At 42.8% G+C, this 13,698-nt stretch overlaps 2 protein-coding genes across 2 annotated transcripts; one reads left to right on the forward strand and one right to left on the reverse strand.

The window, feature by feature from the left end:
- The first annotated feature begins 636 nt into the window (after window positions 1-636).
- Window positions 637-6,486, forward strand: LOC129819754 (E3 ubiquitin-protein ligase RING2-A-like). The gene is made up of 7 exons (XM_055876321.1): window positions 637-919; window positions 1,549-1,648; window positions 1,884-2,044; window positions 2,217-2,432; window positions 2,640-2,963; window positions 3,098-3,335; window positions 3,526-6,486. The coding sequence occupies exons 2-7, from the start codon at window positions 1,571-1,573 to the stop codon at window positions 3,676-3,678; spliced, it is 1,170 nt and encodes a 389-aa protein (XP_055732296.1). The 5' UTR covers window positions 637-919; window positions 1,549-1,570; the 3' UTR covers window positions 3,679-6,486.
- Window positions 6,487-10,125: 3,639 nt separating this feature from the next.
- On the reverse strand, window positions 10,126-12,552 carry LOC129819764 (40S ribosomal protein S18). Its single transcript, XM_055876334.1, has 6 exons — window positions 12,444-12,552; window positions 11,724-11,822; window positions 11,531-11,617; window positions 11,168-11,269; window positions 10,894-10,985; window positions 10,126-10,248 (listed from the first exon to the last, which is right to left on the reverse strand). The coding sequence occupies exons 1-6, from the start codon at window positions 12,444-12,446 to the stop codon at window positions 10,173-10,175; spliced, it is 459 nt and encodes a 152-aa protein (XP_055732309.1). The 5' UTR covers window positions 12,447-12,552; the 3' UTR covers window positions 10,126-10,172.
- Window positions 12,553-13,698: the final 1,146 nt, after the last annotated feature.

Genomic DNA, 13,698 nt, shown 5'->3' on the forward strand with positions numbered 1-13,698 from the left:
TTTGAGACCAGGCTGCTTACTGGAGAGTTGATCGACAGTATCTACAGCTATTAATTTGGTCTCCCATCCTGGGTTTTAACCAAGTCCTGCTTAGATTTTATATTTGTCACCGACGACTAAAAATGTGCCATCATGAGAATGATTATTGAGAGATCTCTTAATAACTAAATATATTCACTGTTGCTATGGAAATAATTCCAAAGGGTAGGTAAAATGTAACCATACTTTATAAGTCATATAGCATCTATACTATTTAGGCCTATATAGCATTTGCAAAGTCATCAACAGCTATTGTTTCAATTCAACCCAGAGTTCAACTAAAAATAGACAATACATATAGGCCTAGGGTTTTAAGCTTTCCAATCTCCCCTTCCTTTCTTTCTCTCTTCCTCTTTCCCCCATATGATTTCTCTCTCTCTCCTCCCCCAAACGTTGTGGGTTTCAATATGTCCAAGTGCACTTGATCGACATTGGACAGACACACTTTAAAAGTGTAAATGTTTCTTAGAAATATAGTGCTGATAAGGTATTCGCTATTTACCCCTTTCAAGAGAACAGGCTCCCTAGGAAAGTTTGTTGCGTGCAATACCCTAAATAACCACCAGGGGTAGCTAACAAACTGAGCTATTTTGCAAGGGAAATCAAGTTGCTTCCACATATCCGGCGAAAAAAAGAGAAAGATGGCTACAGAGGGTTTCCAAACCTGTCGTCTTTGATTAATTATTGTCTTTCTGGATGAAAAATAGCGATAGTATCACCCCCTCACCAACATACATCGTGATGGAAAAGAATCCCGTCACACGGTGGTCATAGTGGCACGAGCTTGAAAGTATTTCGTTACAATCCGGTGTTCGTAGCAAGCTAGCTAGTTGTGCTGCGTGGGCTTGCGTCACCGGGCAGCTGTCCGTCAAATTCCTTGGTAAGTAGCCACTAGCTATGCTAGCTAGATCCCATAACTAGCTAGACTGCAAGTCACTTTTTTGTTTTTACCAAAGCAAGCTAGCTACACATGGATAGATAGCATGATAATCGTGTGACATTACGATTCTACCGAAGTCTGACAGTTTGCTCGATGTATGTAATTGTGACAAAATAAGTTATTTACCAAAGTAGCTACGATACAACAAAGGAGGACATAATGCATGCAACCTCGCTCAATGTGCATGAAATGTCAAAGAAGGAGGGTGCAATGAGATGTAGCTAGGCTCGCTAACTGCATTGCCTTGGACATTTTACTGTTTTTAGAACAACAAACGTTAGCTAGCGAAACCCAATTCTCCCAACAACAAAAAAATCCCTTGTTTTTTTACTGCATAATTATTACCAGATAGCCTGTGTACCCAAAGACTTCAGTCTCATTCATCACTTGTCTTGACAGCTGTCAAACTGGGTTGCTCAGTTGCAAACTGTCAAAGTGATGTAATGCAATCAACTGCAATCTAACCTTTACACAGCACATCTCTCATCAGACTATGTAGGCCTAATTACCTAAAACGAAATATAATGTGTGTAACATTCATCTTAAACATGTTTAATGCGTTTCCATAGGGAGGGGTCTATAAAACACAAAATGGCGACTCCAGTCAACATCCAAAACCCCAGTAAGACGTGGGAGCTGAGCTTGTATGAACTGCACAGGAGCCCACAGGTAATGACAATCACGTTCCACATAGGAATAATTACAAATGCATCCAGGTGAAGTGATTTAATTGTATTGTATTCCCAGAAACAAGTGCTTTTTATAATTTCTCATAACAAAAATCTGTGTGAGGAACTGTGGCCATGGTCAATCAGTTTAACGCTGACCCACAAAGAACATGGATGGGCCATCATAGACTTGTCTGTGCCTGTATTGTCTGACACATTCTCCTCCCTGCCTGTAGGAGGCGATCATGGACGGCACAGAGATAGCGGTGTCCCCCCGGAGCCTCCACAGTGAGCTGATGTGCCCCATCTGTCTGGACATGTTGAAGAACACAATGACCACCAAGGAGTGCCTGCACCGCTTCTGCTCTGACTGCATTGTCACTGCACTCCGCTCAGGGTGAGGTCACACACAGCTGTGTGACTATTTGAGGATGACTATATTCTCGCTACTCCGGACTGTGCTCTCGTATAAATCTGAAGAGAACCTCCATACTAAAGATTATTACATTTCTGTGAAGATACTATGTAAAAGCTTATCTTTAACTCACTCTCTGTCCTCTCCTCCTCAGGAACAAGGAATGCCCCACGTGCCGAAAGAAGCTTGTGTCTAGACGCTCGCTCCGCCGCGACTCCAACTTTGACGCCCTCATCTCCAAGATCTACCCCAGCCGTGACGAGTACGAGGCCCACCAGGACCGGGTGCTGGAGAGACTCAACCGGCTGCACAACAAGCAGGCCCTCAGCTCCAGCATTGAGGAGGGGCTGCGCATGCAGGCTCTGCACAGGTAGGAGATGAGGGAGGATGGGGGAAGGGTTTATAGGTTTCTCAGAAATCCCAGTTGAAAGATTCTTTGAATTAGGAGAGAGTTGTCAGACTTAGTATGTAGACAAACAAACAACACTGACTGCACAAGTCAGGGAAAGTTCCTACTTTATTGAGGATTGGAAGTTTAAAATGGACTCTCGCGCTCTGCTCACCCTTGACGCCCCAGAGCCCAGCGAGTGCGCAAACCGGCGCAGGAGAGCGACAACACCACCTTCAGCGGCGGCGAGGACAACGGGGATGCGCGGTCACACCTCTCCCACGACTCTGCGCCCTCCCACCCGCCAATCCCCCCGAGCCACACACCCTCTGAGGCCGGGCCCAGCCGGAACCCTAAGCGGCCCAGGGTGTCAGATGAGTCAGGCCCGGAGGTGGATGGGGGCAGCCCCACGGCCCCGCTCCGGCACCACAAAGAGGGCCCTGGCTCAGAGATAGAGCTGGTGTTCCGCCCGCACCCCCTGCTGGTCAACACACAGGACTACAGCCAGACCAGGTGAGGGCTGTGTGGGGGAAGCTGTGAGGTGGTCTGTTATGACTTCTCAAATGATGGTAATTTCAATTCAAAATGTATTCCTGAAGGGTCTTTTTTAATAGTTTTGTTTTTGTCACTCCTCATTCCTGTCTCAGATATGTGAAGACCACAGCCAATGCCACGGTGGACCACCTGTCTAAGTACCTGGCTCTGCGTATTGCTCTGGAGGAGAGGCAAAGAGACAGCCAATCAGATGCAGCGATGGAGAAGGGGAAAGAGGGAGTGGAGGCGGGGGCTAAAGGAGAGAAATCAGCAGGAGGAGGGGCCAGCCTGAAGAACGTCAGTGAGAAGCAATACACCATCTACATCACCACATCAGGGGGCCAGTTCTCTGTGAGTACACAAGCTTATCCGTTCTCTTTTTTTCAGGGTGGGAGCTGTTATCAGCGACTTATCCTTTCTCATACCTCTGTCACACGTCTAATTTAAAAAAAATCTCCCTCCATTCAACATTGCTTTATTTTTCTTCCTACTATTCCTTTTGACTTGTTCTCCCTCACGTTTCTCTGTACCTCTTTCTCAGACTCTGAATGGCTCCCTGACTTTAGAGCTGGTGAATGAGAAGTACTGGAAGGTCAGAAAGCCTCTGGAGCTTTACTATGCCCCCACCAAGGACCAACCGCTTCAACCATCACAGCCACCGCAGCAGAAGTCCCCACAGCCCAAAGAAGGGTGAGGAGGACAGGAGCCCTGCCTCTTCAGCCGTTATCACTTGCTGTCTCTGACAGATTTCTGTGTGTTGTGTGTAGCTGCTTCTAAGGTAGTCATTGGGAACATTCCATAGATTGAAGGTCTTCAACTTTGTCCTCAGAATCTGAAGTTTTAATGTTTTTATCCTCAGTAGCTTCAAATCAAACCTGAGTATGAAGTTTTTGCAATTCCTACAAATCACATCTGTTAATTCCTTTTTTCCTTAATCAAATGGTTGACTTAAAATGCTGTCTGGACCGGTGCGCACACTGACAGACAACACCTACGTAGTCCAGCCTTCCTTCAGACCACCAAGTATTGCTTGACATTGCATCAGGACTGCCAGATTATGTTGATACATCATTTCAGATCAGCGTGAGGATTTTACACTACCTACTCATTCAAGGGTTTTTCTTTATTTTGACTATTTTCTACATTGTAGAATAAGTAAAGACATCAAAACTATGAAATGACATATATGGAATCATGTAGTAACCACAAAAGTGATAAACAAATCAAAATACAGTATTTTATATGAGATTCTTCAAATAGCCACCCTTTGCCTTGATTACAGTTTTGCACTCGTGGCATTCTCTCAAACAGCTTCACCTGGAATGTTTTTCCAACATATGCTGAGCACTTCTTAGCTGCTTTTCCTTCACTCTGTGGTCTGACTCATCCCAAAACATCTCAATTTGGTTGAGGTCAGGGGATTGTGGAGGCCAGGTCATCTGATGCAGCACTCCATCACTCTCCTTCTTGGTAAAATAGCCCTTACACAGCCTGGAGGTGTGTCGGGTCATTGTGCTGTTGAAAAGCAAATGATAGTCCCAGTAAGCGCAAACCAGATGGGATGGCGTATCACTGCAGAATGCTGTGGTAGCCATGCTGGTTAAGTATGCCTTGAATTCTAAATAAATCACAGACAGTGTCATCAGCAAAGCACCCCCACAACATCACACCTCCTCCTCCATGCTTCACAGTGGGAACCACACATGCGGAGATCATCCGTTCACCTACTCTGCATCTCAGACACGGCGGTTGGAAACAAAAATCTCCAATTTAGACTCCAGACCAAAGGACAAAATTCCATTGCTTATGTTTCTTGGCCCAAGCAAGACTCTTATTATTGGTGGCCTTTTAATAGTGGTTTATTTCAGCAAATCGACCATGAAGGCCTGATTCACACAGTCTCCTCTGAACAGTTGATGTTGAGATCGGTCTGTTACTTGAACTCTGTGAAGCATTTATTTGTGCTGCAATTTCTGAGGCTGGTAACTCTAATGAATGTATCCTCTGCAGCAGAGGTAACTCTGGGTCTTCCTTTCCTGTGGCGGTCCTCATGAGAGCCAGTTTCATCATAGCGCTTGATGGTTGTTGCGACTGCACTTGAAGAAACTTTTAAAGTTCTTGAAATTTTCAGTATTGACAAACCTTCATGTCTTAAAGTAATGATGGACTGTCGTTTCTCTTTGCTTATTTGAGCTGTTCTTGCCATAATATGGAATTGGTACTTTACCAAATAGGGCTATCTTCTGTATACCACCCTTACCTTGACACAACACAACTAATTGGGTCAAACGCATTAAGAAGGAAAATGTACTTTTAAGAAGGTACACCTGTTAATTGAAATGCATTCCAGGTGACTACCTCAGGAAGCTGGTTGAGAGAAGGCCAAGAGTGTGCAAAGCTGTCATCAAAGCAAACGGTGGTTGTTTGAAGAATCTCAAATACAAACTATATTTTGATTTGTTAAACACTTTTTTGTTTCCTCCATGTTTTGATGTCTTCACTATTATTCTACAATATAGTAAAAATAAAGAAAAACCCTTGAATGAGTAAGTGTTCTAAAACTTTTGACCGGTAGTGTACATTGGAAAATGTTGTAGAGATTAACCCCCTTTTCCCTTTGAGACAGACTTGGGATGACCAGAGGTCATATAGGATGGTTGAATTGAATATTATGCAAGAATATACTGCTATATAGCAGTAGATTGGGACTTTTCTATACTGAATTCAGCTTGCTTTGAAATTAGTTGATTGTAACTATTTATGTCATATTTAATTTCTTTAAGACATCACTGATGCAGTATGCCGCTTATGGAGGATATCAAGTAGCAACGGTTGGTGGAATTGAGCTAGTTAATGTGATTTATCCTAAGCTTGGACCCATAGGGCCCACAGGGCTTTTTCCTAATGCTTCATACCTTTCACTTCCTTTATTAAGTCTTACCTGATGCACTTTATACACCGAGTATACTAAACATTAGGAACACCCCCCATAGGGATGCTGGCCCATGTTGACTCCCAATGTTTCCGACAGTTGCCAAGTTGGCTGGATGTCCTTTGGGTGGTGGACCATTCTTGACACACACGGGAAACTGTTGAGCGTTAGTTCTTGACCCAAACTGGTGCGCCTGGCACCTACTACCATACCCCGTTCAAAGGTACTTGAATCTTTTGTCTTACCCAAACAATCCGCATCTCAAGGCTTAAAAATCCTTCTTTAACCTCCTCCCTGTCATCTACACTGAAGGGGATTTAACAAGTAACATCAATAAGGGATCATAACTTTCACCTGGATAGTCTGTCATGGAGAGAGGTGTTCATGTTTTGTATACTCAGTGTATGTTCTGCTGGCATATAATGGGTTTTCTTACCTCAGTTTTTCTATGATCTTTGTACAATAAGGCAATATATCCCACTTTGAACTGTTACTCAGCTTGTTTGTATTGCAATTCCTCTTGATCCATTCAGCACAATAAAAAAAGGCAAGGATTGCGTTGGTATGAAACTGGTGCTGTGGTGTTATGACACATTTTACATACAGCTCATTCGGAAAGTATTTAGACCACTTGACTTTTTCCACATTTTTGTTGTTACAGCCTTATTCAAAAATTGATAGAGAACTTATCCTCATCAATTTACACAAAATACCCCATAATGACAAAGTGAAAAGTTTTTTTTGCTCGTTTCTACAAAATAAAAACATACCTTATTTACAAAAGTATTCAGACCTTTGCTATGAAACTCAATTGAGCTCAGGTGCATCCTGTGTCCATTGATCCTTGGTAAATTCAATTGATTGGACATGATTTGGAAAGGCACACACCTGTCTATATAAGGTCCTACAGTTGACCGTGCATGACAGCAAAAACCAAGCCATGAGGTCAAAGGAATTGTACGTAGAGCTCTGAGACAGGATTGTGTCGAGGCACAGATATGGGGAAGGGTACCAAAAAATGTCTGCAGCATTGATTCTCCTCAAGAACACAGTGGCCTCCATCCTTCTTAAATTGAAGAAGTGTGGAACCACCAAGACTCTTCCTGGAGCTGGCCAAACTGAGTAATTGGGGTAGAAGGGCCTTGGTGAACCCCATGGTCACTCTGACAGAGCTCCAGATTTCCTATGGAAATGGGAGAACCTTCCAGAAGGACAACCATCTCTGCAGCACTCCACCAATCAGGACTTTATGGTAAAGTGGCCAGACGGAAGAAATTCCTCAGTATAAGGCACATGACAGCCCGCTTGGAGTTTGCCAAAAGGCACCTAAAGGACTCTGACCACGAGAAACAAGATTCTCTGGTCTGAATGCCAAGCGTCACGTCTGGAGGAAACCTGGCACCATGCTTATGGTGAACCGTGGTGGCAGCATCATGCAGTGAGGATGTATTTCAGCGGCAGGGATTGGAAGACTAGTCAGGATCGAGGGGAAAGATGAACGGGGCAAAGTACAGCGAGATCCTTGAAAATCTGCTGCAGAGCACTCAGAACCTCAAAATGGGGTGACGGTTCACCTTCCAACAGGATAATGACACTAAGCACATAGCCAAGACAACGCAGGAGTGGCTTCGGGACAAGTCTCAATGTCCTTGAGTGGCCCAGCCAGAACCTGCACTTGAACCCGATCTAACATCTCTGAAGACCTGAAAATAGCTGTGCAGCGACGCTCCCCATCCAACCTGACAGAGCTTGAGAGGATCTGCAGAAAAGAATGGGAGAAACTCCCCAAATACAGAAGTGCCAAGCTTGTAGCATTATACTCAAGAAGACTTGAGGCTGTTATCGCTTCCAAAGGTGCTTCAACAAAGTACTGAGTAAAGGGTCTGAAGAATTATCTAAATGTGATATTTCAAATCAAATTATATTTGTCACATGCGCCGAATACAACAAAATAATTCAGTAAAAAATAGATAAAATAAGTAACAAATAATTAAAGTGCCGCAGTAAAATAACAATAGCGAGACAATATACAGGGGGTACCGGTACCGGTTAGTCGAGGTAATATGTACATGTAGGTAGAGTTAAAGTGACTATGCATTGATAATAAACAGAGTAGCAGCAGTGTAAAAGGAGGGGGGCAATGCAAATAGTCTGGGTAGCCATTTGATTAGATGTTTAGGAGTCTTATGGCTTGGGGGTAGAAGCTGTTATGTCTTTTAGACCTAGACTTGTCGCTCCGGTACCGCTTGCCATACAGTAGCAGAGAGAACAGTCTATGACTAGGGTGGCTGGAGTCTTTGACAATTTTTAGAGCCTTCCTCTGACACCACCTGGTATAGAGGTCCTGGGTGGCAAGCTTGGCCCCAGTTATGTACTGGGCCATACGCACTACCCTCTGTAGTGCCTTACGGTCGGAGGCCGAGCAGTGGCCATACCAGGCAGTGATGCAACCAGTCACGATGCTCTCGATTGTGCAGCTGTGTAACTTTTTGAGGATCCATGCCAAATCGTTTGTTTTCTGAGGGGAAATAGGCTTTGTCGTGCTCTCTTCACGACTGTCTTGGTGTGTTTGGACCATGATAGTTTGTTTGTGATGTGGACACCAAGAAACCTGAAGCTCTCAACCTGTTCCACTACAGCCCCCTCGATGAGAATCTGTGCATGCTTGGTCCTCCTTTTTCTGTAGTCCACAATCTTTGTTTTAATCACATTGAGGGAGAGGTTGTTGTACTGGCACCACACAGGCAAGTCTGGCCTCCCTATAGGCTGTCTTAGTTGTCAGTGATCAGGCCTACCACTGTTGTCATCAGCAAACTTAATGGTGTTGGAGTTGTGCCCGGCCATGCAATCATGAGTGAACAGGGAGTACAGGAGACTGAGCACACATCCGAGGGGCCCCCGTGTTGAGGATCAGCGTGACGGATGCGTTGATACCTACCCTTACCACCTGGGGGGGCTGCCTGTCCGGGAGTCCAGTTGCAGAGGGAGGTGTTTAGTCCCAGGGTCCTTAGCTTAGTGATCTTTGTGGGCACTATGGTGTTGAACACTGCGCTGTAGTCAATGTTTGAGCATTCTCAAACCTGTTTTTGCTTAATCATTATGGGGTATTGTGTGTATAGGGGGGAGGAAACTATTTAATCCATTTTAGTATAAGGCTGTAATGTAACAAAATGCAGAAAAAGTCAAGGGGTCTCTATACTCTCGGAATACACTGAAGGCAAATTCATACTGGGGCGGCAGCGTAGCCTAGTGGTTAGAGCGTTGGACTAGTAACTGAAAGGTTGCAAGATCGAATCTCCGAGCTGACAAATAACAAAATCTGTCCTTCTGCCCCTGAACAAGGCAGTTAACCCACTGTTCCTAGACAGTCATTGAAAATAAGAATTTGTTCTTAACTGACTTGCCTAGTTAAATAAAGGTAAAATAAATAAATACTGAACGAAAATATAAAACGCAACAATTTCAGTTTACTGAGTTAGTTCATATAAGTTAATTGAAATAAATTCATTAGGTCCTACTATGGATTTCACATGACTGGGCAGGGGTGCAGCCATGGGTGGGCATAGGCCCACCCACTTGGCAGCCAGGCCCAGCCAACCTGTATAATTTTCTCCCCACAAGGGTTTAGACAGAAATACACCCCACAAATTTGAGAGAAATACAAGGCGCATTTATTTCAGCTCATGAAAACGAAATGTTGCACTTATTTGTATTTAGTGTAGTAAATTGACCTCATCTTTACTAAATTGTGATAATTCATCAAAATGAAACTTGGTTGGTTATGAGAATATGACCCATGTATAACACCAAGGTGGACAGTACAGCATTCCATTCACTAGGTTGCAACTGAACCTAGGACTTAGACCATCACTCCGGTCCCTTTTACAACCTTTTCAAAAGTATACCACATATGAATGAGTATACACGGCCTTTTCCATTCCTGGCCTTGAAGTCCGTTTACAGGTCCTGTGTTCGGTCCCCTCTAATTGGGGATCGATTCAGACTTGGGCACAACATTGTGTGACATTGTAGAATAAGAAATTACATGAGTTCCATTCATGACATTCCCACCTTTGCTTACAGAAGGTGACAAACTACCTACATGGGAGCAAAGAAAGCCAAAACTGCCACTGACCGAGGCTCTGTTCTGAGTCAACTACACAACCGCATTAAAACAACTCAGTTTGAAGAGATGAGCAAACAGCCAAATGTGTGAACTGTGGCATTTATTGATACATGGGGAGCAGGGAGACAGTTTACTTCTTCTTGGACACGCCAACGGTGCGACCACGGCGACCGGTCGTCTTAGTGTGCTGGCCACGCACACGCAGACTGAAAGAGAGAGGGACAGTCAGTCAGTACAAATGTATCCAGGAAGTAAACTTGAGAAATCCCATAATGAGATTTAGTAGGTTTGTAGGACAAACAGACAATTACTTGAACACGTTGACAGCAGAAGTTGACAAATGTGCGTACCATTATACCATAACATTGGTATGCCTACAATAAGCACTTACTCAAGGAACTTGTGCAACATTTTGAGTTTTACTGCAACGATCTACAAAATAAATAGGCTAATAATGCCTTCTTGATATAACATCTCAGCAGTAGAGATCAATCTAAACACCATTTACAGAGCATTTAGGGCCAGCTTCCTGGCATGGCTTGCAAGCATATTGAAAAGTCTTGAGCACTTTTTAGACCAAACACAAAAGGTTAGGGAGCTGACCCGTTTTCATTTTTTGTGCCCTATTAAACAACCCGGAACTAAGTAGTCTGTCCGGGAAACGAGCCCTTCAGCTGAAAAACGGGATTTCCCCCCTTTCATTAAATACAGAAAACACCCAAGAAACATACAAATGTATAATTTGGTGGGTGCTTTTTTGTCCTATTTTTGCATATCCCAAATCCTTCTGAGTGGGTTCACAGCCAGGGCCATAAAATGAACCTATAGCTGGACGTTAGAACAGCGCTTACCCCCAGAAATGCCTGAGACCACGGTGAGCCCTGATCTTCTTCAGCCTCTCAAGATCCTCTCTCAGCTTGTTGTCCAGACCGTTAGCAAGGACCTATGACACACAAACAAGGACCATTGTAAGACTGGACTCAGACAAATGTACGTTTAGCTTTCATAAATAAATTACCCAATTTGTATTGACAAACCATTGACGGGACGTCAACAAACTCAAATAGTTTAGTTCCAATTTGGAAATGAGTCACCAGACATCGCAAGTCTGCTGCAGTCACATACCTGGCTGTACTTGCCATCCTTTACATCCTTCTGTCTGTTGAGGAACCAGTCAGGGATTTTGTACTGGCGAGGATTCTGCATAATTGTCACTACCCTCTCGACCTGGGGACAAATGCATGTATACATCAACATTAGTGAGATGCTAAGTAGAAAAAGAAACTCATCAATGCAGACTGAGTTTGCAGATGACTGGGCCTATCACAATACCTTAGTGATGCATGATAATCCATGAAAAGAGTGTAAGGCTGGGATTCAATCAACCAGCACAGTGTTGTGTTTGAATTCCAGCCTCAGCCCCTCCGATACATACAGCTTCATGTTTAGAGAAACAGTGTGTACACAACAGCCCCATGCATTCCTCACCTCATCATCGGTCAGTTCTCCAGCCCTCTTGCTGAGGTCGATATCAGCCTTCCTCAGGACAACATGGGCATATCGTCTGCCAACACCCTGTGCAGGAAATACAAATGAAACATTACTTCGGTTCATTCCCACAATAGCCAACAGTGCAGACATCTCTACCTGGTTCTGAGAAAGACATTCTGAACTTGTCTACCTTGATTGCTGTGATGGCGAAGGCAATCTTCCTCCTACCATCAATGTTCGTGTTGAGAACACGAAGAATGTGCTGGAACTTCTCAGGAATGACCAGAGACTGCAGAGAAATAACAGAACAAACACGGTCAATAGAGATTCACTTTGCTAGGTACATTGTCCTTCGTTAATAATTTGTATTTCCACAACCAAAGCCTGGAATAAACTAGCAAACATGTAGTGTAAAAATGTTGAGTTCAAATGACAGCCTTCACATGGCTACCGTAGTGACATGGACTGACTTTAGATACTGTAACTCGTAAACAAGTTCTTACTAACTTTAACAAATCAGCCAATATTGAGTAGCAATAAGATTACCAAAACTAGTTGACAAGGATGGCTGAAAACTGATTGGCTAATACCAACCACACAAACAAACTAGTGTGTAAAAGTGAGGGTTAATACAATCTATTTTGAGAATAAAAGACCACAACCAAAGCCTATATTGACAAAAGCTGTACTTCCATGCAGCATAGTGTCAGCGAGGAATAGGCAATTTAGCATGGGCAGTTAGCTGTTCATTTGCATCAATATATGCCACTTCAAAATATTAAATACAGGCTAAAAGCTCTCAAAAAAAATCTCAACAATCTTACCATCGTTGTCCAATGTACAGAATGACCCTAAAAGTGACGATGAACGCAGATATTTAGAATAATTTGGTAGCCCAATTCGCACTTACCATCTTGGAAGCAGGTTCCGTTCAAAGAGGAAATTCCAAGGCTCTCGCGAGGGCTTTTGCCTTCGTTTCGAGAGTTCACAGAGGAAGTGGTTCCATCCGCAAAACGTGTCCGTCTGGGAACAAATCAAATCAAATTATATTTATCACATTCGCCGGATACAACTGGTGTAGACTTTACAATGAAATGCTTGCTTACGAACCTTTCCCAACGATACATTGTAAAAAAAAAATATATATATATAAAAAAAAATATATATATATATATAGTAACTAACTCAAGAGGAATAAAATACACAATAATGGAGCTATATACAGGGAGTACCAGATCAATGTGCAGAGGTACGCGATACTTATGTACATGAAGGCAGGGTAAAGTGTCTAGGCATCCAGATAGATAATAATAAAAATAAAGAACAGAATAAAGCAGCAGCAAATGATAAGTGTAAAAGTGTGTGTTTGTATGTTTGCAGTGGTCTATAGTACTCGAGGAAAAATACTTAAGTCGTTTTTGGGGGTATATGTACTTTAATATTTATATTTTTGACTACTTTTACTTCAGTACATTCCTAAATAAAATAATGTATTTTTTACTTCATACATTTTCCCTGACACCAAAAGTACTCGTTACATTTTGGATGCTTAGCAAGACAGGAACATAGTCAAATTCACACACTTATCAATATAACATCCCTGGTCATCTCTACTGCCTCTGATATGGTGGACAGACTAAACACAAATGCTTTGTAAATTATGTCTTGGGTGTTGGAGTGTGCCCCTGGCTATCGTAAATTAAAAAAACACGAAAATTGTGCCGTCTGGTTTGCTTAATATAAGGAATTTGAAATGATTTATACTTTTACTTTTGATACTTAAGTATATTTTAACAATTACATTTACTTCTGATAGTTAAGTACATTTGAAACTAAATACCTTTAGACTTTTACTCAAGTGGTATTTTACTGGGTTGACTTTCACTTTTCCTTGAGTCATTTTCTATTATGGTATCTTTACTTTTACTCAAGTATGACAATTGGGTACTTTATCCACCACTGTATGTCTGTTTGTGTTGTGTCGGTATGCGTGTGTGTGTTATATGTGTGAGTGAGTATGTAGTGTTTGAATGAGTGAGGGATTTGTGTGGGAGTGACAATGAAGTGTGTGTGAGTGAGTGAGTGAGTGAGGTCTAGTGAGTGTGCGTAGGGTCAGTGCAAGATAGAGATACAATATTTTAAATATATATTTTAAAACAATATAC

Source organism: Salvelinus fontinalis, chromosome 22, assembly GCF_029448725.1.
Source record: "Salvelinus fontinalis isolate EN_2023a chromosome 22, ASM2944872v1, whole genome shotgun sequence".
NCBI classification, from domain to species: Eukaryota; Metazoa; Chordata; class Actinopteri; order Salmoniformes; family Salmonidae; genus Salvelinus; species Salvelinus fontinalis.

Bases quoted from the DNA above. Each gene is read 5' to 3' on its own strand.
- LOC129819754 (XM_055876321.1), top strand. From the start codon at position 1,571: ATGGCGACTCCAGTCAACATCCAAAACCCCAGTAAGACGTGGGAGCTG. The intron at 2,433-2,639 runs GTAGGAGATGAG...TTGACGCCCCAG, and splicing joins CGCATGCAGGCTCTGCACAG to AGCCCAGCGAGTGCGCAAAC. The intron at 2,964-3,097 runs GTGAGGGCTGTG...TTCCTGTCTCAG, and splicing joins CAGGACTACAGCCAGACCAG to ATATGTGAAGACCACAGCCA.
- LOC129819764 (XM_055876334.1), bottom strand. The intron at 11,618-11,723 runs GTAGACAAGTTC...TTTCCTGCACAG, and splicing joins TCGCCATCACAGCAATCAAG to GGTGTTGGCAGACGATATGC. The intron at 10,986-11,167 runs GTATGTGACTGC...TGTGTGTCATAG, and splicing joins AGGATGGCAAGTACAGCCAG to GTCCTTGCTAACGGTCTGGA.